The following is a 25852-nucleotide window of genomic DNA, read 5'->3' on the forward strand; positions in this document are numbered from 1 at the left end:
GTGTTTATTAGCATCGTATGGAACAGCTGTTACCCAACATACCGTTGACTTTGACTTTCCATCAAGTTGTTTCATTGCAACATATAATGCCTGTCTGACCAGATTTCTGAGTTTTAGCCTGTCTGACTCCGACTCAAGCTTGGGAAAGCAAAGAAGGAAACGCAGACAGTTATCTGAGGAAACTTTCTGTTGTGAGACTGATGGCGGATTTGTGTGTGATTGAAGGACTTGTGAGTTGTCATCGTTACACAGTGCACTAAGGGCAGGATTTCACTCAAATCCGCACTGCAGAAAAAAGCGACAACATCGTTTCTGCTCCACTAAAGGGCTTGTAACTGTGCTGGATGTGATGTTGACATACAGGTTTACTACAGTGCAGATTTTATTAAAGCTGCCACTCAAACACTTAGAAGTGTTGAGAGTTAAATCATTTTTGGTAGGATGAGTTACCTACCGTCAAGCTTAAGAAAACTTGCAAACTCCCATTACGCAGTTGTCTGGGTGAAAGTGCGTATAATTTAATATTGTGTGAGATTTGTTTTCTTTTAAGACTCAGCACGTGACAGTGAAGTAAACAGACTTCTTATTTCATTACATTTCTCACACAATTGTGTCTCGAATCTCATGTGGAGTACGGGATTAGGCGTGTGTGTATTCGGTGTGTGAATCTGGTCCTTGTGCCAGCTTTACCTTGTTGCATCAGCTTTGTGGCCTAAATAGTTTTGTTCAGAGAACGTATAGCAGACAAGTTTCAATCTGCATCGGGCAAAATTGGATGGTTAAATAAAGTTGTCTTTTTCAAATCTATCACCACCCAGTGCCTCGTCTGTCCCCACCCTCTTCACTCCCACCTCTCAGAAAGGATGAATGCATGGGAGTATATGTGCAGGTCTGTTTTATTATATATATCCCCTTGGATCTGTCATATAACAGTCACGAGTCAAATTCTTCACACAGTCAACTTCAGGCCCTAACAAAAGGGAGAATGTTTGCCCACAGAGGAAACTGCTTAATTTTGTGAAGAATTCCATACTTTTTATTTCAAATTGCCCCCCTCCATCCATCCATCTATCCATTCATCTGTCCCACCCAGTACTCCCCTCTCAGATTCCACAGGTGACAAAATGAGGCATGTCACCTGGTGAAGAATGAGCTTAGAAAACAGGGGTGTTAGGTGTTATCTTCCTCTCACTGAGGGGGATGAGTCTGGAATGGCCTCCCCTCTTCCCCCCTGCAGATTGTCCCATCTGTAGAGCGCTAGCAGTGATGACAGATCTTTGGCAGTCCTTCCTTGTCTCTACTCCCCAACACACACACACACAGACACGCAGACACCCAGACACACACTCACACACACTGAAACATGTGCACACACACACACCAGCTCCTCCACTCTATTCTCTGACCACTATCTTAAGAGCTGGAGCCCAAAACGGGTCACATTCCTGTTGCCAGACATGTTCCTCCCAACTGAAATACCTGCTGCTTGTCGCAATCCCATCCGCTCCCAGTGGGAGAACGTACACCCACCATCTCACTCACTGGACAAACTCACTGTTGTATTTTCATAATGGGCGCACATAAACTTCGCGCCACCATCACAGCTCTTTGCAACACCACTGTAGAGACTACCTCACAGAGGGGAAGAGAGAGTGTGTTTGTTTGGTCATCGGTATTAATTTGTTTAGGGTAAGCTAGCCCGAGAGGAAATTACATAATGGTCTAGTCTGTGCTAGTCTGCCAACCATTAGCACTGTGCTAGTATGCCAACAATTAGCACGTATGATTACTCCATAACAAAAATAAAACACAAAACATATAGTACATACAGTGGAGTCTGAAATGATTGACATCATACCCCCAAGGCTAATCGCCCTTGTTATTGGTAATGGTGAGAGGTTAGCATGTCTTGGTGTTATGATCTTTGACCCTCTGTAACTTTCTCACTGATCGTTATTTACGATTTGTTCAGTATTATCCGTAATCTTGGTAGCATCCACATTAATGCAGAAGTGTTTAAAACATATTATATTCTTATTTACAATAAAAGTGACTCCAAAATGACACAATACATTATTTACCATTAATTTCTATTGGGAACAAAATAATCTGAAACACAACCGAAACAAACTGCAAATGCATCCAGCAAGTTTGTGGAGTCACACGCTTGATGTAGTTAATTGTGTGCTAGGAATATGGGATGAAATACTAAACTTTTGACTACTTTATTTATAAGAATCTTTCGAGGTGTCAATAATTTTGACCACTGCCTTAAAAATCTAATAATTTCAATTTCTCAAACAATCAACTATTTTACACCATTTAAAAGATAAACATCTCCTTAATCTAACCACATTGTTCGATTTTCAAAGAGGCTTTACGGCAAAAGCATAAAGTTAGATTATGTTAGGACAGTACATAGCCACAAAAGTACAAACATCCATTTTCAATTCAAGGTCAGGCGTCACCAAAAGCTGAAACCAGCTAAAATTATTCACTAACCTTTGACAATCTCCATCAGATGACACTCCTAGGACATTATGTTATACAATACATGTATTTTTTGTTCCATCAAGTTCATATTTATATCCAAAAACAGCATTTTACAGTAGCGGTGAAATTCAGATTTTTTTCTTCTCTGAAATGCTTCCGGTGAACAACGTAACAATTTACAAAATCACTATTCGAAAACATTGGTAAATTATAATATTGTCATTCAAATAATTATAGTTTAACATTTCGTAAATGCTACTGTATTGCCAGATTTCAAAATAACTTTACTGGGAAATCACAAGTTGCAATAAACCGGGTGCTGTGCTAAGAACAATAGGCTAGGCTATATAGGTTAGCATCATCTTGTAACCATGTAATATCAATAATACTATCGTCAATAATCCCTTACCTTTGAATATCTTCATCCATTGGCACTTCCAGGAATCCCAGGACCACAACAAATGTGGTTTCTTTTGACAAAGTTCATAATTGATGTCCAAATAACTCCAAGTTGTTCCATGTTGTTAGCGCTTCGGTGGCTACTAAAAAGTAGCGCGGGGGGGGTGTGAAGTCACGGCAAAAAGTTAAAAAAAATAATCTATTTACGTTCGTTCAAACATGTCAACGTTGTTTAGCATCAATCTTTAGAGCCATTTTTAACGTGAAACATCAGTAATGTTTCAACCCGACCTCACCTGTGTCTAGAAAAACGTTTTTGATAAATGTCTCGTGTCTCATGATTGCGCAGGTGCAGGCAATAATGGAAGTGACGACATCCCAGGGACGTCAACTTCCCTGCATTCTAATTTGCTCTCTGTTCATCATAGACGCTTCAAACAACTTTATAAAGATTGCTGACATCTAGTGGAAGCCGTAGGAGTTGCGAAATGAATCCTTTCTCACTGTGGTATCTAATAAACAATGCCTCAAAAAAAATAGTACAGCCACAAAATTATTTTTTTCTCTCAGGTTTTCTCAGGTTTTTGCCTGCCATATGAGTTGTGTTATACTTACAGACACCATTCAAACAGTTTTAGAAAATTCAGAGTGTTTTCTATCCAAATCTGGTAATAATATGCATATCCTAGCTTCTGAGTTGGTGTAGGTGGCAGTTAAAAATGGGCACATATTTTTTCCAAAATTCTCAATACTGCCCCCTAGCCCGTAGAGGTTAAAAAAAATAAAAAACATTACAAAATCTTTCTCTGAGCAATTGTATTACTAGAAAATAATATACGTTTCCAGTTTTTTAAGCTAAGAATTTGGATTGTTTATTTTATTCAGTCATTATTGCCCATCTTTACCAAGGGTGTCAATAATTTCGGACCCCACTATATAGTTTCAAGTTTTAATGTCGAAAGTGAAATGCCTTTCTTGCAAGCACAAAACTCCTTAAATGTCATTGTTTTCTTTGTTTGAGAACTACAAATAAGCTAGCGATTTGGCAATATTATGGAAGTTAGGAAGCCAACTTTGAGTATTTGAGTGACAACTTTGTACCACAACTTCTGAAAATTAGAATGTATGATTACCACAAACATGTCCTAAAACATCAACATAATCTCTTTACAAGTCATTGTTTTTTGTTAAGGAAGTACTGTACAAATACCCATTTAGCGATATGCCAGTTGGGAAGCCAACTTTTAGTTGTCCTTGGAGCTGGATGTATTTTTATGGTCATATTAGGTCATATTATTACCCCATAACAACAAAAACATGAACATAACATGGTTTTCTTTGTTAAAGATCAACAAATACTCATGTGGGATCAATATGCACGTTTTTTTTCTCTTTGGAGCTCAGCTGGATATATTTTTGTTTGTTTTTCAATGCTGTTTTAACGTCTTTCTCCAGACTACCCCTCCGTCGTCACGCCCGATTCAGCAGCCCCCGGTGACCCGACAACAACCAGAGGTGTCTCCCAAAAAAGAGACTGGTGAGTTCAATAAGGTCATAGTCTAGATCAGGACTCCCCAGCCCTGTGTCTGGAAAGTTACCCTACTGTAGGTTTTTGCTCCAAACCCAGTTGTAAATAACTTGATTCAGCTTATCAACAAGCTAATTATTGGAATCAGGTGCACTAGATTAGGGTTGGAGCGAAAACCTACAGGACGGTAGCTCTCCAGGAACAGAGTTGGAGAGCCCTGGTCTAGAGAAGACAGAATGTTGTATGGGTTTGCAAGACCACTAGTCACATCGGTTGACTATTGTAGATGTGTTTGTAGCACTGTATAATAATATTAACATAAGATAAGATGTACTTTATTGTCCATTAAGTTATGAAACAGAAATGTGTCTTAATGCACAACCCAACCCCCCGAGCATAATTTATAAGATGTGTTAATGATTTGTGTAACATGTGTAAGTCATTAACACATGCCTTATAAATGATCTATTATTGGCTTGTAAAAAGTTATTAGAAAGTGTTACCAATGTGTTACATGCGTCTGTATTATATTTTCATGTAGTAACAGTGGACAATTGATAAATATTGACATGGACCAAATTTGACATGATGGTTATGATATTATGAGAAAAGTTCATGGTTACCATAACATATGCATGCTATGTGTGATGACACATTCTTTTCATGATTTAGGTAGACTACTGGTTATTTTCAGTGGTGAAAAGTAATTAAGTAAAAATACTTTAAAGTACTACTTATGTCGTTTTTTGGGGTATCGGTACTTTACCTTGTAATTTCAATTTTTGACAACTTTTACTTTTACTTCACTATAAGGGCACAAGGTGATACCCAGATGCAGATACAGGAGGCAGATGGTTGGAGCCTTAGATGTTTATTAATCCAAAAAAGGGTAGGCAAGAGAATGGTCGTGTACAGGCAAAAGGTCAAAACCAGTTCAGAGTACCTAAGGGCAGGCAGGCTCGAGGTCAGGGCAGGTAGAATGGTCAGGCAGGCGTGAATGGAGTCCAGAAAACAGGCAAGGGTCAAAACCTGGAGGACTAGCGAAGAGTAGAGAAAAAGGAGTACGGGAAAAAACACACTGGTTGACTTGACAAACATACAAGACGAACTGGCACAGAGAGACAGGAAACACAGGGATAAATACACTGGGGAAAATAAGCGACACCTGGAGGGGGTGGAGACAATCACAAGGACAGGTGAAACAGATTAGGGTGTGACACTTCACTACATTCCTAAAGAAAATAATGTAATTTTTACTCCATACATTTTCCCTGACACCAAAAGTACATTTTCAATGCTTAGCAGGATAGACAATGGTCCAATTCACACACTTATCAAGAGAACAACCCTGGTCATCCTTACTACCTCTGATATGGTGGACTCACTAAACACATATGCTTCATTTGTAAATTATGTCTGAGTGTGGCCCTGGCTCTCAGTAAATATAAAAACAAGAAATTGCATTACCCATTTAAATTCAGGCAAATATACTGCTGAAAAAAATAAAGGGAACACTAAAATAACACATCCTAGATCTGAATGAATGAAATAATCTTATAAATACTTTTTTCTTTACATAGTTGAATGTGCTGACAACAAAATCACACAAAAATAATCAATGGAAATCCAATTTATCAACCCATGGAGGTCTGGATTTGGAGTCACACTCAAAATTAAAGTGGAAAACCACACTACAGGCTGATCCAACTTTGATGTGATGTCCTTAAAACAAGTAAAAATAAGGCTCAGTAGTGTGTGTGGCCTCCACGTGCCTGTTTGACCTCCCTACAACGCCTGGGCATGCTCCTAATGAGCTGGCGGATGGTCTCCTGAGGGATCTCCTCCCAGACCTCGACTAAAGCATCCACCAACTCCTGGACAGTCTGTGGTGCAATGTGGTGTTGGTGGATGGAGCGAGACATGATGTCCCAGATGTGCTCAATTGGATTCAGGTCTGGGGAACGGGCGGGCCAGTCCATAGCATCAATGCCTTCCTCTTGCAGGAACTGCTGACACACTCCAGCCACATGAGGTCTAGCATTGTCTTGCATTAGGAGGAACCCAGGGCCAACCGCACCAGCATATGGTCTCACACGGGGTCAGGCTACCTCTGGCGAGCACATGGAGGGCTGTGCGGCCCCCCAAAGAAATGCCACCCCACACCATGACTGACCCACCGCCAAACCGGTCATGCTGGAGGATGTTGCAGGCAGCAGAACGTTCTCCACGGCGTCTCCAGACTCTGTCACGTCTGTCACGTGCTCAGTGTGAACCTGCTTTCATCTGTGAAGAGCACAGGCCTGCTGGAGGTCATTTGCAGGGCTCTGGCAGTGCTCCTCCTGCTCCTCCTTGCACAAAGGCGGAGGTAGCGGTCCTGCTGCTGGGTTGTTGCCCTCCTATGGCCTCCTCCACGTCTCCTGATGTACTGGCCTGTCTCCTGGTAGCGCCTCCATGCTCTGGACACTACGCTGACAGACACAGCAAACCTTCTTGCCACAGCTCGCATTGATGTGCCATCCTGGATGAGCTGCACTACCTGAGCAACTTGTGTGGGTTGTAGACTCCGTCTCATGCTACCACTAGAGTGAAAGCACCGCCAGCATTCAAAAGTGACCAAAACATCAGCCAGGAAGCATAGGAACTGAGAAGTGGTCTGTGGTCACCACCTGCAGAACCACTCCTTTATTGGGGGTGTCTTGCTAATTGCCTATAATTTCCACCTGTTGTCTATTCCATTTGCACAACAGCATGTGACATTTATTGTCATTTAGTGTTGCTTCCTAAGTGGACAGTTTGATTTCACAGAAGTGTGATTGACTTGGAGTTACATTGTGTTGTTTAAGTGTTCCCTTTATTTTTTTGAGCAGTATATATATCCATCACAAATTTTACAAACTTTCCCAAACTGTGAAGTGGACAGATAAGCTTTTGAAAACTTCTGATATGAGACATATAGTACCTTCAGAAAGCATTCATACCCCTTGACTTATTTCACATTTTGTTGTTACAGACTGAAGTAAACATTTATTAAATCATGTTTTTTTTCTCACCCATCTTCACACAATACCCCATTTTTTGAAAATGAATTACAGAAATATCTAATTTACGTAAGTATTCACACCCCTGAGTCAATACATTGTAGGAGCACCTTTGGCAGCGATTACAACAGTGAGTCTTTCTGGTTAAGTCTCTAAGATGTTAATGGACAACATTTGCCCATTATTATTTTCAAAATTCCTCAAGCTCTGTCAACTTGGTTGTTGATCATTGATAAACAACCATTTTCAGGTCTTGCCATAGATCTTCGAGTAGATTTAAGTTGAAACTGTAACTTGGCCACTCAGGAACATTCACCCTTTTCATGGTAAGCAACTCCAGTGTAGATTTGGCCTCAAGTGTAGATTCATCTCCCAGTGTCTGGTAAAAAGCAGACTGAATCAGATTATCCTCTAGGATTTTGCCTGTGCAAAAATTTTGCCTGTCCATTCCATTTCTTTTTTATCCTGACAAACTCCCCAGTCCTTAACGATTACAAGCATACCCATAACATGAGCCACTACTATGCTTGATAATATGGAGAGTGGTACTCAGTAATGTGTTGTATTGGAATTGCCCCAAACATAACTTTTTGTCCTGAATAAAACATTTTAATTGCTTTGCCACATTTTTGCAGTGTTACTTTAGTGCCTTGTTGCAAATATAATGATATTTTTATTCTGTCCTTTTCACTCTGTCAAATAGGTTAGTATTATGTAGTAACTACAATGTTGTTGATCCATCCTTAGTTTTCTCCTATCATAGCCAGTCAACTCTGTAACTATTTTAAAGTCACTATTGGCCTCATGGGGAAATCCATGAGCGGTTTCCTTCCTCTCCGGCAACTGAGTTAGGGAGGACACCTGTATCTTTGTATTGACTAGGTGTATTGTTACACCCTCCAAAGTGTAATTAATAGCTTCACCATGCTCAAAGAGATATTCAATGTGTACTTTTTTTTTACCCATCTACCAATAGGGGCCCTTCTTTGTGAGACATAGGAAAACCTCCCTGATCTTTGTGGTTGAATCTGTGTTTGAAATTCACTGCTTGACTGAGGGACCTTACATACTTTTGGCCATGTAGTGTACAATTATGTGGACACCTGCTCGTCCAACATCTCTTTCTAAAATCATGGGTATTAATATGGAGTTTTGCTGCTGTAACAGCCGCCACTCTTCTGGGAAGGCTTTCCACTAGATGTTGGAACATTGCTGCGGGGACTTGCTTCCATTCAGCTACAAGAGCATTAGTGAAGTCGGGCACTGATGTTGGGCGATTAGGCCTGGATCGCAGTCGGCGTTCCAATTCATCCCAAAGGTGTTCGATAGGGTTGAGGTCAAGGCTCTGTGTAGGCCAGTCAAGTTCTTACACATCAATCTCGACAAACCATTTCTGTATGAACCTCACTTTTGTGCACGGTGGCATTGTCTTGCTGAAAAAGCAGTTGCCACAAAGTTGGAAGCACAGAATCGTCTAGAACGGCATTGTATGCTGTAGCGTTAAGATTTCCCTTCACTGGAACTAAGGGGCCTCGCCCGAACCATGAAACACAGCCCTAGACCATTATTACTCCTCCACCAAACTTTACAGTTAGCACTGTGCATTGGGCCAGTTACCGTTCTCCTGGCATCCATCAAACCCAGATTTGTCCGTCGGACTGCCACATGGTGACGCGGGATTCATCACTCCAGACAACGCGTTTCCACTGCTCCAGAGTCCAATGGTGGGGAGCATTACACCACTCCAGCCAACGCTTGGCATTGCGCATTGTGATCTTAGGCTTGTGTGTGGCTGCTCGGCCATGGAAACCCATTTCTTTAAGCTCCCGACGAACAGTTATTGTGCTGACGTTGCTTCCAGAGACAGTTTGAAACTCGGTAGTGAGTGTTTCAACCGAGGACAGACGATTTTTACGTTCTACGCACTTCACACTAAGCGGTCCCTTTTCTGTGAGATTGTGTGGCCTACCACTTCGTGGCTGTGTTGCTCCTAAAAGTTTCCACTTCACAATAACAACACTTACAGTGCAGCTCTAGCAGGACAGACATTTTACCAACTGACTTGTTGGAAAGGTAGCATCCTATGACGTTGCCATGTTGAAAGTCACTGAGCTCTTCAGTAAGACCTTTCTATTGACAATGTTTGTCTATGGAGATTGCATGGATGTTTGCTTGATTTTATGCACGAGTCAGCAACGTGTGTGGCTGAAATAGCCAAATCCACTAATTTGAAGGGGTATCCACATACTTTTGTATATATATATTGTATCATATCTGTAGTCATTACCTGATCATTTATGCGTTGTATTTTTTTTTTACATCATAATTGCAATAGATATCCTGACATGATATGTAATATTCAACCTAGTATGTCTGATCGAAAATGGGCTAAATCAGACTCATATGAAATGTCCAGCATCCAAATTAAAGGGGGTCCACATACTTCTGTTTATATAGGGTATGTGTGGGGTACAGAGATGAGGTGGTCATTCAAAAGCCATGTTAAACACTATTATTGCACACACCTAAAAAAAGTGTCTTACTTCTTCTTGCGTTCTGTTCAGTCAATGTTGATGACACGGGACGGTTTACTGTGGAGTCCAAGCCTGGTGATCCAGGACCGCATGGTGGGTTACTGAGGGCAACAGAACAGCTGTGGTGTCACCTCAATAGTCTGAAATGGACAGTGGCGATTGTAGCATGTAAATCTTGGTGGGGCTAACTCCCCAAAATGTTTTTAGATGCATGGCAGAAAATCCACTACACCGCCCAACACAACAATAAACAATACATTAATTGCACTATAACGGTGACAAACGGTGCCCACAAACTGTTAGGGTCTACATAAAGCTGTCCCAACCGCAGAGCTTTATTTTCAGCACAATGGAGTGAATGCTTACCACAGCTACACCTGGCTATCAGCGGAGCCTTGTCTGGCAGCGAAACAGTTCATTTAGTCTCATTTACTGCCTTTTTAAAAATCATAGCTGATATGGCTGACTTGCTTAAACAAATGTGGTTTCTACTGAAAATGAAGATATAAACTATGGCATAAGGGAACGATGAGCGGATAAAAGGCAAACCGTAATTCCCATTAAGACATTAATGAGTGAGCTAAGACAGACATAGTCAATATAATTATTTGTTCAGCACTTCTGAAATGTTAATCGACAGAATTCAGAACATGGGCTGTTCTTACAGTAATCTCCCCTGTACATCAAGTCAGAACCGTAGGATAAATAAAAGGGGCATATAAGCAGACAATGAATATTCGCTGATGACATTTGTCTAAAACAGGCTATAGGCTACATGTGCACCACCAAGTCAGAACAGTAGGCTAAGTTATGAGGGGGAAAGGGACCAAATTATAAGGGTGAGGCACATGGGCTACTAACAGCTTACTACACAACATGTTGACCCCACCAAAATAAATGTACACATACATGTTATTCAATCATTGCAGCCAACAAGCATCTGTGTTGCCAAGTGCTAAAATAGAAGTCAGTTCTATTTGTGATGCTGCACGTGGTGCAAGTCCTGCCTCTCCCATCTACTCATTGGTTTATAGAAGCAGATACCCACGTGCCATCTCCTCATTGGTTATACCCACATAGGTGATTGAAAGATGAACTGAGGGTGGTCGGTTGTGGTGATACACCGATGAAAGTTAGATGCCAATCGCCATATAAAGTCCAAAGAAAAAGCCTGGAAGGAGGAGAGATGACAAGAAATGATTCGGTTGACCGTTTTATGTGTGGATTAATTGTCAGAGTAGAGAACCTTGTGCATTTCAGGTAAAATAACTACTCAGCATTTATATCCCAGGACAAATTAGCTAGCAACAGCAAGCTAGCTAAATAGGACAAATTAGCTAGCAACTGCAAACTAGCTAGCTAAATTGCCATAAATGTTTAATGCTTTTCGACCTGTCCCCAAATTAATATAATTGGTTCAGAGTTTATTTTGATATTTCAACCTGTGTGTCGTGATCGTGTTTGGTGTGGAGGGACAAAATTAAAGTAATATTAACACAATAACCAAACCGGAAGCGATTGCATGTCCGGTTTGGGTATTGTGTTAGTATTACTTTCTTAGCTACAGTATACGTACAGTGGGGGGAAAAAGTATTTGATCCACTGCTGATTTTGTATGTTTGCCCACTGACAAAGAAAGGATCAGTCTATAATTTTAATGGTAGGTTTATTTGAACAGTGAGAGACAGAATAACAACAAAAATATCCAGAAAAACGCATGTCAAAAATGTTATAAATTGATTTGCATTTTAATGAGAGAAATAAGTATTTGACCCCCTCTCAATCAGAAAGATTTCTGGCTCCCAGGTGTCTTTTATACAGGTAACGAGCTGAGATTAGGAGCACACTCTTAAAGGGAGTGCTCCTAACCTCAGCTTGTTACCTGTAAAAAAGACACCTGTCCACAGAAGCAATCAATCAATCAGATTCCAAACTCTCCACCATGGCCAAGACCAAAGAGCTCTCCAAGGATGTCAGGGACAAGATTGTAGACCTACACAAGGCTGGAATGGGCTACAAGACCATCGCCAAGCAGCTTGGTGAGAAGGTGACAACAGTTGGTGTGATTATTCGCAAATGGAAGAAACACAAAAGAACTGTCAATATCCCTCGGCCTGGGGCTCCATGCAAGATCTCACCTCGTGGAGTTGCAATGATCATGAGAATGGTGAGGAATCAGCCCAGAACTACACGGGAGGATCTTGTCAATGATCTCAAGGCAGCTGGGACCATAGTCACCAAGAAAACAATTGGTAACACACTACGCCGTGAAGGACTGAAATCCTGCAGTGCCCGCAAGGTCCCCTTGCTCAAGAATACATATACAGGTCCGTCTGAAGTCTGCCAATGAACATCTGAATGACTCAGAGGACAACTGGTGAAAGTGTTGTGGTCAGATGAGACCAAAATGGAGCTCTTTGACATCAATTCAACTCGCCGTGTTTGGAGGAGGAGGAATGTTGCCTATGACCCCAAGAACACCATCTCCACTGTCAAACATGGAGGTGGAAACATTATGCTTTGGGGGTGTTTTTCCGCTAAGGGGACAGGACAACTTCACTGCATCAAAGGGACGATGGACGGGGCCATGTATCATCAAATCCTGGGTGAAAACCTCCTTCCCTCAGCCAGGGCATTGAAAATGGGTCGTGGATGGGTATTCCAGCATGACAATGACCCAAAACACACGGCCAAGGCAACAAAGGAGTGGCTCAAGAAGAAGCACATTAAGGTCCTGGAGTGGCCTAGCCAGTCTCCAGACCTTAATCCCATAGAAAATCTGTGGAGGGAGTTGAAGGTTCGAGTTGCCAAACGTCAGCCTCGAAACCTTAATGACTTGGAGAAGATCTGCAAAGAGGAGTTGGACAAAATCTCTCCTGAGATGTGTGCAAACCTGGTGGCTAACTACAATAAACATCTGACCTCTGATTGCCAACAAGGGTTTTGCCACCAAGTACTAAGTCATGTTTTGCAGAGGGGTCAAATACTTATTTCCCTCATTAAAATGCAAATCATTTTATAACATTTTTGACATGCGTTTTTCTGGATATTTTTGTTTTTATTCTGTCTCTCACTGTTAATAAACCTACGATTAAAATTATAGACTGATCATTTTGTAAGTGGGCAAACGTACAAAATCAGCAGGGGATCAAATATTTTTTCCCCACTGTATCTCCCTCGCATATTAAATATTTTATGCAGCAGCATAAAATATATTTTTGGACCTTATTGTGTGGTGCTCACTTGAACAGGAAGGTGGCGCGGCTGTCTTGTGGGCAAATTTTGCCATCAAAGTCTGGCATTTTCTGGGTTTAAGGTGCTTTTAAGAGAACTGGGAACTCGGGAAAAAACAAGGTTGAATCGTGACATCAGTTAACTTCAGGTCGGAGCTCTAGAAAGAGGCACGAGTTCCCGACTTGGAATTACGAGTTCCATGACTGTTCAAAACTGTTTTTTTCCCCCCAGAGTTCCCAGTTGTCTTAAACTTAATGAAGTCTGAGATTTCCCAGTTCTGTGTTTCCAGTTGTTTTGAAGTCATGCTGGATTGACACCATGGCCAATTTATTCAACATTTTCTGGCCCATGGTGTTGCATGTGAATGTTTATACTTTTAAGCTTAGAAAAGAGAACCTTAAACCCAGACTTGGACCACACACCCTCTCCACTGAATAGCAGGCTAGTGATTGCTTAGCAACACTTGCAGTTTGCCACTGATTCCTTACAAACCAATCATTGTTGAATTTGTGATTTCCAACTTGTTGTGTAATGTTTATGTCCAATGGCCGATGAGCACCGATACATTTTATCTATAATTCCTCTTCATATGACAAGGATTGAAAAGAATTTGCCAGTAGATTGTCAACTTGATTCATGATTATGACTGCTTGTCTAGCTTGCTAGCTAAGATTTAAAAGTATGATGTTGACATGATCAGTTCAAACAAAGCTACAGTAAATGTAACAGGATCTGTGGCCAATGACTTTGAGCCTTCTTGGATGGGCACTCTAATGTAAATCTATGGCAGCACCCAAGGGGCTTGATTTTTCGAACTCTCCCTGTAGATTTTGCGGTGAAGTGGTGTTCCCATGAGTGACAGAACACTGAGCCAAGCACGGCGCAACTAGAGAATATTGCCAACCCATACGCTCTGTATTTTCCGCTGGCTGCCCCATCACCACAGAAAGCACTGAGCTAGGCTGAAACTAGTGATGCACCGATATGACATTTTTGACCGATATCCAATATTTTCCTTGCCCCAAAAACCAATACTGATAACCGATATTAAATGATTTTACAGCCTTTAAGGCATTCTAGTACAGTTAAATAGTTAACACACACACATGGACACAGCAGTCTAAGGCACTGCATCAGTCCCTGGTTCGAATCCAGGCTGTATCACATCCGGCCGTGATTGGAAGTCCCATAGGGTGGCGCACAATTTGCCCACAACGACGGTTCGATTACAGGATCAAAATGGCCAGAAACAAAGCACTTTCTTCTGAAACTTGTCAGTCTATTATTGGTCAGAGAAATGAAGACTATTCCATGCGAGAAATTGCCAAGAAACTGAAGATCTCGAGCAACGCCGTGTACTACTCCCTTCACAGAACAGCACAAACTGGCTCTAAACAGAATATAACGATTAGTGGGAGGCCCTGGTGCATAACTGAGCAAGAGGACAAGTACATTAGAGTGTCTAGTTTGAGGAACAGATGCCTCACAAGTCCTCAACTGGCAGCTTCATTAAATAGTACCCGCAAAACACCATTCTCACCGTCAACAGTGAAGATGCGACTCCGGGATGCTGGCCTTCTAGGCAGGGTTGCAAAGAAAAATACATATCTCAGACTAGCCAATAAAAAGAAAAGATTAAGATGGGTAAAAGAACAGATACTGGACAAAGGATCTCTGCCTAGAAGACCAGTGTCCCGGAGTCGCCTCTTCACTTCATTTACAACATTAACAATGTCTACACTGTATTTCTGATCAATTTGATGTTATTTTAATGGACAAAATGTGTTTATTTTCTTTCAAAAACAAGGACATTTCTAAGGGACCCCAATCTTTTGAACAGTAGTGTGTATACAGTTGAAGTTGGAAGTTAACATACACCTTAGCCAAATACATTTAAACTCAGTTTTTCACAATTCCTGACATTTAATCCTAGTAAAGATTCCCTGTCTTAGGTCAGTTAGGATCACCACTTTATTTTAAGAATGTGAAATGTCAGAATAATAGTAGAGAGAGTCATTTATTTCAGCTTTTATTTCTTTCATCACATTCCCAGTGGGTCAGAAGTTTACATACACTCAATTAGTATTTGGTAGCATTGCCTTTAAATTGTTTAACTTGGGTCAAACGTTTCGGGTAGCCTTCCACAGGCTTCCCACAATAAGTTGGGTGAATTTTGTCCCATTCCTCCTGACAGAGCTGATGTAACTGAGTCAGGTTTACATTTTACATTTACATGTTAGTCATTTAGCAGATGCTCTTATCCAGAGCGACTTACAGTAGTGAATGCATACATTTCATACATTTTTTTTCTGTGCCTCCTTGCTCGCATGTGCTTTTTCAGTTCTCCCCACAAATGGTCTATAAGATTGAGGTCAGGTCAGGGATTTGTGATGGCTCCTCCAATACCTTGACTTTGTTGTTCTTAAGCCATTTTTCCACAACTTTGGGAGTATGCTTGGGGTCGTTGTCCAATTGGAAGACCCATTTGTGACCAAGCTTTAAAATATCCACATAATTTCCCTTCCTCATGATTGCACCTATTTTGTGAAGTGCACCAGTCCCTCCTGCAGCAAAGCATCCCCACAGCATGATGCTGCCACCCCCGTGCTTCACGGTTGGGATGGTGTTCTTCGGCCTGCAAGCATCTGTCTTTTTCCTCCAAACATAACGATGGTCATTATGGCCAAACAGTTCTATTTTTGTTTCATCAGACCAGAGGACATTTCTCAAAAAAGTACAATCTTTGTACCCATGTGCAGTTGCAAACCTGGCTTTTAGTCTGGCTTTTTTATGGCTGTTTTGGAGCAGTGGCTACTTCCTTGCTGGACGGCCTTTCAGGTTATGTTGAGCTAGGACTCATTTTACTGTGGATATAGATACTTTTGTACCTGTTTCCTCCAGCATCTGCACAAGGTCCTTTGCTGTTGTTCTGGGATTGATTTGCACTTTTCGCACCAAAGTACGTTCATCTCTAGGAGACAAAACGCGTCTCCTTCCTGAGCGGTATGACGGCTGCGTGGTCCCATGACGTTTATACTTACATACTATTGTTTGTACAGATGAACGTGGTACCTTCAGGCGTTTGGAAATAGCTTCCAAGGATGAACCAGGCTTGTGGAGGTCTTGGCTGATTTCTTTAGATTTTCCCATGATGTCAAGCAAAAAGGCACTGAGTTTGAAGGTAGGCCTTGAAATACATCCACAGGTACACCTCCGATTGACTCAAATGATGTCAATTAGCCTATCAGAAGCTTCTAAAGCCATGACATACATTTCTGGAATTTTCCAAGCTGTTTAAAGGCACAGTCAACTTAGTGTATGCAAATTTCTAACCCACTGGAATTGTGATACAGTGAATTATAAGTGAAATAATCTGTTTGCAAACAATTGCTGGAAAAATAACCTGTGTCATGCACAAAGTAGATGTCCTAACCGACTTGCCAAAATGATAGTTTGTTAATAAATATTTGGAGTGGTTGAAAAACAAGTTTTAATGACTCCAACCTAAGTGTATTTAAACTTCCGACTTCAACTGTATATATTTATATTTAACTAAACAGGTAAGGCTTAAAGCAGGTGGGTTTCTGCCCGGAATTACAGGTTGCCATCGGAAATAGCTGCCTCTCCTTGTCTCCTTAATTTTTTTAAAGTGATTGGGTGAGTGACTGACTTTTTTCCCTCCTATCGATTTTCAGTGACTATACACAGCTAGAGATGCAGGTGTCATTTGGTTAGCTAGCAACAACTTGAATGAATGTTATACACTTAGCATATCTCTTGCATTCACAAATTCACTCTGGCTATCTACTCCAATTTCCAAGCACGCTCGTCTCTAACATGTAAATAGCCTAACCAGCTCTGCCACGGCGAGTAAAATGGGGGGGACACTACTTCACCGCAAAATCTACCGGGAGAGCTTGAAAAATCAAGCCCCTTGGTTTCTGCCATAGATTTACAGTGAGGTGTTCTCTCATTTGTGTCTGGAAGTACCTAGCTAGCCAACTTTAGCCAGTTAGCTTGAGTGCTTGGTTGGGACAAGCATGCGTTGGCAGGCAAGCTGCAGAAGGACGAGTAGGCTTCAATACCCCATCGTTTATCAGTGCAATTTTGACGGCCAACTAGATGAAAAAGTTTGATGGTGTTTATCGAATGTTTCTTAGCTAGATTTGAGCTTGTCTTGCTCTTGCTAGCATTAGTTGTTGATCTTGTTGATGTGTATAACTGAGGGAGAGCCTACCTTTTCATGGTTGTTTGATCAATATGACTGCAAAGTTCCCAAATGTAAGAAGACTCCCGTGGTGTTTACATATTTGCAGAAATGTATTTTAATTTGCAAAAATCGATTGTAGCTTTTGGCGAATGCGTATTAATGATCTAAAGTCGCACTGTTGTAACTGCCTGTAAACACACAGTCCAGTTCAAAGTGAATGTTGGCAGCCCCGTGTGGCAAATGGCTTGTTTGTATAAAGGTCTACTGTAGCTCTGATTGGCTATAGCTCAACAGTCTGTTGACTCTGGTCCTGGACAAGACGGATGTTTTTATTTGGTGTTATTTACTGCAGTGTCTATTAATTGTCCAAACACACTGCCGCTTTTGCACTCTATATTGCTATTGAATTTTCACAAATGCCTTAGTATACGTAATTCCCTAACATTGTAAGAATTCATGAAAACGACCATATCTAAGTGGTCGCTTGTCAGATTTTTTTTTAAGTGTCATATTCTTCCCAGGGGTGTATATGAACAGATTTTAATAAGATTTCATGTTGCTAAAATGCTGTCAGTTCCACTTTAAATGCAACAATGTTTCACACGTAAGTTAATTTCAAAAGAGATGGCTAACAACAACTACTACATTTTGCCCTAATACTGTTGAATGGCAGATACCTTTATTTAGCTTTTGATGGCCTAACCAATGGCTGTCTCAGCTGGCTAGATTTATCCAGTGGTGGAAAAAGTACCCAATTGTCATACTTGAGTAAAAGTAAAGATACCTTAAAAGAAAATGACTTGAGTAAAAGTGGAAGTCACCCAGTAAAATACTTCTTGAGTAAGTATTTGGTTTTAAATGTACTTACTAAAATGTACTTAAGTTAAAGTATAAATCATTTCAAATTCCTTATATTAAGCAAACCAGATGGGAAACATTTCTCGATTTAAAATAAGTAAATTAACGGATAGGCAGGGGCACACTTCAACACTCAGACTTAATTTACAAATGAAGTATTTGTGTTTAGTGAGTCTACCAGATCAGAGGCAGTAGGGATGACCGGGTATTCTCTTGATAAGTGTGTGAATTAGACAATTTTCCTGTCCTGCTAAGCATTCAAAATGTAACTTGTACTTTTGAGTGTCAGGGAAAATTTAAGGAGTAAAAAGTACATGATTTTGTTTAGGAATGTAGTGGAGTAAAAGTTGTCAAAAAAAAGAAGCAAAGTACAGATACCACACAAACTACTTAAGTAGTACTTAAAGTATTTTTGCTGGTCTTCAGTGTTAACCCTTTCCAAAAAAACTGAAGAGATTAAATCAGAACATATTTCCAAATAATATAATCATTATTATAATTATTTTATAAATCTTTAGCCCTTCTCTGAAGGCCCATTGTTCCCCACTGTGTTTGGATTAGTAATAATTTGAGTGTGTCACAGTTGTCTTCAGTGAAATAGGACCAAGGCGCAGCGGAAGTGTGGATACTCATATTTTTTAATGTTCAAAAAAAAGGAGTAGAGCATCCACTTGAAACAAACAAAACAACAAACAATACTCACAACAGCAACAGCGTGGCAGGCTCAAACAAAACGCAGCAGTGCACACAACAATTCCCCACAACCCCAAAAGGCAAAGTAGGCCACTTATGTGTGACTCCCAATCAGCCACAACCCTCTACAGCTGTGCCTGATTGGAAGTCACACGGCCAAAATTAATGAACCAACAAAACACACAGACTCTGCTGCCACGTCCTGACCCAACTACACCCTCTACTGGTCAGGACGTGACAGTACCCCCCCCTTAAAGGTGCTAACCCCGGAAGCACCTTTAAAACAAAAAACAAAAACAACCCCAAACAACAAAACATTTCCCCTCTACTAAAGGGAGGGAAGGGAGGGTGGCTGCCGTCAACGACGGCACTGTGCTACACCCCCCCTCCCCAACCCACCTATATCAGGAGGTGGCTCCGGTTCTGGCCTTTCCCGGCAGTCGGGCCACTCTGGCAGCTCGGGGCAGTCCGGGCAGCTCGGGGCAGTCTGGCCACTCCGGCAGCTCGGGGCAGTCTGGCCACTCCGGCAGCTCGGGGCAGTCTGGCCACTCCGGCAGCTCGGGGCAGTCTGGCCACTCCGGCAGCTCGGGGCAGTCTGGCCACTCCGGCAGCTCGGGGCAGTCTGGCCACTCCGGCAGCTCGGGGCAGTCTGGCCACTCCGGCAGCTCGGCGCAGTCTGGCCACTCCGGCAGCTCGGCGCAGTCTGGCCACTCCGGCAGTTCGGCGCAGTCTGGCCACTCCGGCGCAGTCTGGCCACTCCGGCAGTTCGGCGCAGTCTGACCTCTCTGGCGACTGTTGACTGGCGGGCAGCTCTGACGACTGTTGACTGGCGGGCAGCTCTGACGACTGTTGACTGGCGGGCAGCTCTGACGACTGTTGACTGGCGGGCAGCTCTGACGACTGTTGACTGGCGGGCAGCTCTGACGACTGTTGACTGGCGGGCAGCTCTGACGACTGTTGACTGGCGGGCAGCTCTGACGACTGTTGACTGGCGGGCAGCTCTGACGACTGTTGACTGGCGGGCAGCTCTGACGACTGTTGACTGGCGGGCAGCTCTGTCGACTGTTGACTGACGAGGCTGGGTTCACGCACTTGAAGCCTGGTGCGTGGTGCTGGTACTGGGCGTACCCGATTGTGACCACGCACCTCCATGCTAGTGCGGGGAGCTGGCCTGGGGCTCCATACTTGCCCCGCAACACTCCCCTTGTGCCCCCCCCTAAACATTTCTTGGGGGTGCCTCTCGGTCTCCCTTACCTCGCCAGCCTTCTTCCGCTGCTTGGTCGTGTGTTGGTGGGGAATTCTGTCACGATTGTCTTCAGTGAAATAGGACCAAGGCGCAGCGGAAGTGTGGATACTCATATTTTTTAATGTTCAAAAAAAGGAGTAGAGCATCCACTTGAAACAAACAAAACAACAAACAATACTCACAACCGCAACAGTGTGGCAGGCTCAAACAAACGCAGCAGTGCTCACAACATTTCCCCACAACCCCAAAAGGCAAAGTAGGCCACTTATGTGTGACTCCCAATCAGCCACAACCCTCTACAGCTGTGCCTGATTGGAAGTCACACGGCCAAAATTAATGAACCAACAAAACACACAGACTCTCCTGCCACGTCCTGACCCAACTACACCCTCTACTGGTCAGGACGTGACAGAGTGGCTCTATTTTCCCTCAGCATGCATTTATTCTATCTGAATGTCTAAAGAATCCATATGTTGTTCTGAAATATGAACACAGAAATACTGGACATTTTGAACTCTTATTATGGTGGTGATTTGGTAAAAGTACAATCATTTTCTTGAATTGGACTCGCATTTTTCTGGTCTCAATCTTGATTCGGTCTCGAACCCCTTTTCCCCCTCCCAGTCTCGATCTTGACTCGGTCTCGGACCCCTTTTTCCCCCTACGGTCTTGGTCTTGACTCGGACTCAATTTGCTCCGGTCTTGATCTTGAATCAGTCTCGCTTTAGGTGGTCTCGAACACAACATTTACCAGGAATTTGCTTTTATCTCCACATAAGTAGAGATGGAAGAAAAGGCACACGGAGAGGAAGTCACTTGAGATGCACCCACAAAGTGTCGGAGTTGGATGCTCTCACTCTGGACTGTAGGATATGCAAGACTCTGCATGTTGCATTGGCATGCAATGGATTGCATATGTATCTGGACTTGTAAGTGATCGGCACTGTGGGTAGAACTTATTTTTAGAGATGCTTCATTACCTGTCCCCCAAACTATAAGGTGTCATCTTCAACTGTTTCACTACGTTGCAAATCAATTGATGTCTCTTTGCTTTGTGTTGACAAAGTCATAGTTGACACTTGATACACATCATTTGTAGGTTTTGGGATATCTATAGTTGCTTCTGGTAGAGGGCGGGGGGGCTATCCAAATTAAAGTGCCTGCTTGGTTGGTGGAATGATGAGATGAGGACTAGGCCAAACATGGATTTACCAGGAAAGATGATGGGAAACCATGTGCATGCAGTTGTGGAATTTTAACTCTGTCCAGAAGGTTATGACCATATCCTCCAAGGCTTCTCGACAACCTATAAATTACAGTCGGTAGTCAGGACACAAGGATGCTCTGGCCAACAAACGAGAAAGCCATTTCCTGCCGGTAAAGTGGGGAAGGAAATGTTGGTTTAGGATAAGGATGCAACCGTTCATCATTTTTTAAACATTTCTTTTCAGGAGGTAATAACTTTTGCCTGTCTATTTCTCTATCTTTCTTTTGTTTTCAAGGCCCAGGTGGATCTAGAGGAGGGAAGGGCGACAGAGGAGAGAAAGGAGACAGGGGTCCTTTTGGTCCAAAGGGAGATTCTGGGTCTGAGTCGGGCACACGAGGAGGGGCACGTGGAGAGAAGGTGCAGACTTATTGAATAATTTTAAACAATCAAAATAGATGACACATTCATACAGTGTACCAATTAAAATTCCATGAAACAACATTGTTGGTCTTAAACTTCAATGAAAAAACATTATGGTGTGTTCAAAATGTCTATTCATTTTCTATTTATTTTCTATTGAAGTCTATTTTTACAGCACCTTTCACACACCAAAAGCAGCTCAAGAAGCTTCATATGCTCTAGGTGCATTAGAACCTGAGTTCAATATCCATATAGTGAAGTGAATACAGGATATACGCTGAGTGTACAAAACATATTTCGATGACATAGGCTGACCAGGTGAATCCAGGTGAAAGCTCTGATCCCTTATTGATGTCACTTGTTAAATCCACTTCAATCAGTGTAGAGAAAAAGGAGGAGACCGGTTAGGGATCTGACCCTTTTTTTCAATTTTCGCCTAAAATGACATCTAACTGCCTGTAGCTCAGGAACTGAATCAAGGATATGCATATTCTTGATACCATTTGAAAGGAAACACTTTTAAGTTTGTGGAAATGTTAAATTAACATAGGAGAATATAACACATTAGATCTGGTAAAAGATAATTCAAAGAATTTATTTTTTTATTTTTTATTTTTTGTACCATCTTTGAAATGCAAGAGAAAGGCCATAATGCATTATTCCAGCACAGGCGCAATATAGATTTTGCCCACTAGATGGCAGCAGTGTATGTTAAAAGTTTCAGTGATCCAATGAACCATTGCATTTATGTTCGAAATGTTGTATCAAGACTGTCCAAATGTGCCTAATTGGTTTATTGATACATTTTCAAGTTCATAATTATGCACTCTCAAACAATAGCATGGTATTATTTCACTGTAATAGCTACTGTAAATTGGACAGTGCAGTTAGTTTAACTTCTTATGGATGCCTTTGCGCGCCAATCCCGTTAACGGGATTAATTTGACAACACCCAGTGAAATTGCAGCGCGCCAAATTCAAAAACAGAAATACTCATAATAATAATTCATAAATCATACAAGTGTTATACATCGGTTTAAAGATGAACTTCTTGTTAATCCAGCCGCAGTGTCAGATTTCAAAAAGACTTTACGGCGAAAGCAAACCATGTGATTATCTGAGGACAGCGCCCAGCATACCAACACATGAAAATCAGATTTCAACCCGCCAGGCGCGACACAAAAGTCAGAAATAACGATATAATTCATGCCTTACCTTTGAAGATCTTCTTCTATTGGCACTCCAATATGTCCATTAAACATCACAAATTGTTCGATAAATTCTGTCGTTATATCCCCAAAATGTCAATTTATTTGGCGTGTTTGATTCAGAAAATACACCAGTTCCAACTCGCCCAACATGACTACAAAGTATCCAATAAGTTACCTGTAAACTTGATCCAAACATTTCAAACAACTTTCCTAATCCAACTTTAGGTATTTTAAAACGTAAATAATCAATCAAATTTAAGACGGAATAAACTGTGTTCAATAGCGGATAAAATGAAAGTGGAGCGAGCTCCAGGTCAAGCGCCCCAAACAGAACAGTCCACTTGGCTCTACACTCAGAAAGGAAAGGGCTACTTCTTCATTTCTCAAAGAAAAAACATCAACCAATTTCTAAAGACTGTTAACATCTAGTGGAAGCCATAAGAACTGCAACCAAATACCTCATAAATCTAGTTCCCCATAGAAATCCATAGTGACCATAGTGACCTCAAAAAACAAAATTCCTGGATGGTTTGTCCTCGGGGTTTCGCCTGCCAAATAAGTTCTGTTATACTCACAGACATAATTTTTAACAGTTTTAGAAACTTTAGAGTGTTTTCTATCTGAATCTACCAATTATATGCATATCCTAGCTTTTGGGCCTGAGTAGCAGGCAGTTTACTTTGGGCACACATTTCATCCGGACGTGAAAATAGTGCCCCCTAGTCTAAAGAAGTTTTAACAAGAATTTAAGCTTTCTGCCCATTTAGTTTAACAAGAATTTAAGCTTTCTGCCCATTTAGTTTAACAAGAATTTAAGCTTTCTGCCCATATCATATATGTTTATGTCCTGCGAAAATGTTTTGTTACTTACAACCTTATGCTAATCACATTAGCCTATGTTAGCTCAACCATACAGTGGGGAGGACACTGATCCTGTAGAGGTTAAAGAAGGATTTTTAAGCCTTGAGACAATTGAGACATGGTTTGGGTATGTGTTTGTGCATGTGGGCAAGACAAAATATTTTAGTGCCTTTGAATGGGATATGGTAGTAGGTGCCAGGCGCACTGGTTTGTGTCAAGAACTGCAACGCTCCTGTTTTTTTTTACATGTGTATCAAAAATGGTTCACCACCCAATGGACATCCAGGCAACTTGACACAACTGTGGGAAGCATTGGAGTCAACATGGGACAGCATCCTTGTGGAACACTTTCGACACCTTGTAGAGTCCATTCCCCAATGAATTGAGGCTTTTCTAAGGGCAAAAAAAACAATACTAGGATGGTGTTCTTAATGTTTGGTATACTCAGTGTATGTGTTATTTCTTAACCACTTAATCTCAATGCTCAATGTCACAACACTTGCTAGTGTGGAAGGATGCTTTTTGAAAGAACTCATATAGGGACCAGGTGAAGCCTACACCCATACGTCCTATTGCTTTCAAACACACCAAAATTGTTTGGTCATATACATACGTAGATACTAAAATGTTCTTTTGTGTTTTTTTCCTGCAGGGAGTGCCTGGAGAAAAGGGAATTAAGGTATGTTCAAATGATCTATTATTGTCACCTTGTTGTGGTCCCAAATACTGTTGAATGCTCCCTCAGGTTTATTATTTATTGTCTGGACGAAGACCTTAAGGTCGAAACGTTGCATAATAAAACTGCACGGGCATTCAACAGAAAGCAGGTGTTGGGCTTTTTTTATTTATCTATCTTTGGGCTCCCGAGTGGCGCAGCGGTCTAAGGCACTGCATCTCAGTGCTAGAGGCGTCACTACAGACACCCTGGTTCTAATCCAGGCTGTATCACAACCGGCCGTAATTGGGAGTTCCATAGGGCGGCGCACAATTGGTTTGGCCGGTGTAGGCTGCCATTGTAAATAAGAATTTGTTCTTAACTGACTTGCCTAGTTAAATAAAGGTTAAATAAAATAAAAGTATTTCTGACTTTACTTTTTGTACCCTGCACCTGCAAGTTACTGGATGTGTGTGTACACTACTTCTTAACCTGTGGTCCAAATAACCACATAATAATGAATGGCACTCCAATTGTCTTGTTCATGTGCTGGTCTTTTGTATTTTATTATCGGTCTCCTCCATACATTTTGATATAGCCTCATTCTGATCAGTCAATGCATTTTGATCAAGATGAAGTGACTGAATGTTGAAATTAGTTCACCTCCTGAACGGCGACAAATTATGACAACTCCCACCATTATCATCTTCTTTATTCTCTTTATTTAAAGTCACATTTACATCTGGTATGTGTAGCATGATGTACTAATTACTGTACCCATATTGTTATGAACAACACAACCAGTTTTATTATTTAAAAGGTTGTTCCTGAAGCTAACATAATTCTTTCCCGTCTCCATACCAAGACGGTATTCTTTGGAAACAATAAAGATGTATAACTTTTTGAATGTCCTATTGTCTCCGTAGGGAAAAGCAGGCTTCGGATACCCTGGGTCGAAGGGCGACCCCGGCCCCGCTGGTCCCCCTGGACCACCAGGCTCCCCGGGGTCCACGGCTGAGGTGGTATCACGTGGTGACAGCTCCGTGATTCAGACGGTTGCGGGTCCCAGAGGACCAGCTGGAACTCCGGGACCCGCAGGCCCTGAGGGACCCGCAGGAGCCGACGGAGAGCCTGTGAGTTGCCTGCCTGCCCTTCCACCTCCATACCAGCAGAGGGCAATCAATAAAAAGTTATTCAGTCAGCCGTGATCTGATTCTCCGTATTTATCCCACTGCACTTGCACACTCCCCGTCATGGATTTAAAA

The 25852-nt window shown here is 41.8% G+C and overlaps 1 protein-coding gene across 3 annotated transcripts in view; it reads left to right on the forward strand.

The window, feature by feature from the left end:
• LOC115156202 (collagen alpha-1(XVIII) chain) overlaps positions 1 to 25852 on the forward strand; it is a 202118-nt gene that overhangs the window by 122683 nt on the left and 53583 nt on the right. For all 3 annotated transcript variants that reach the window (XM_029703583.1, XM_029703582.1, XM_029703581.1), the window contains 4 exons: positions 4348 to 4429; positions 21736 to 21857; positions 24585 to 24611; positions 25514 to 25720. In XM_029703583.1, coding sequence (XP_029559443.1) covers positions 4348 to 4429; positions 21736 to 21857; positions 24585 to 24611; positions 25514 to 25720 — 438 coding nt within the window. The remainder of the gene's footprint in view (positions 1 to 4347; positions 4430 to 21735; positions 21858 to 24584; positions 24612 to 25513; positions 25721 to 25852) is intronic.

Source organism: Salmo trutta, chromosome 20 (genome assembly GCF_901001165.1).
Source record: "Salmo trutta chromosome 20, fSalTru1.1, whole genome shotgun sequence".
NCBI lineage: Eukaryota > Metazoa > Chordata > Actinopteri > Salmoniformes > Salmonidae > Salmo > Salmo trutta.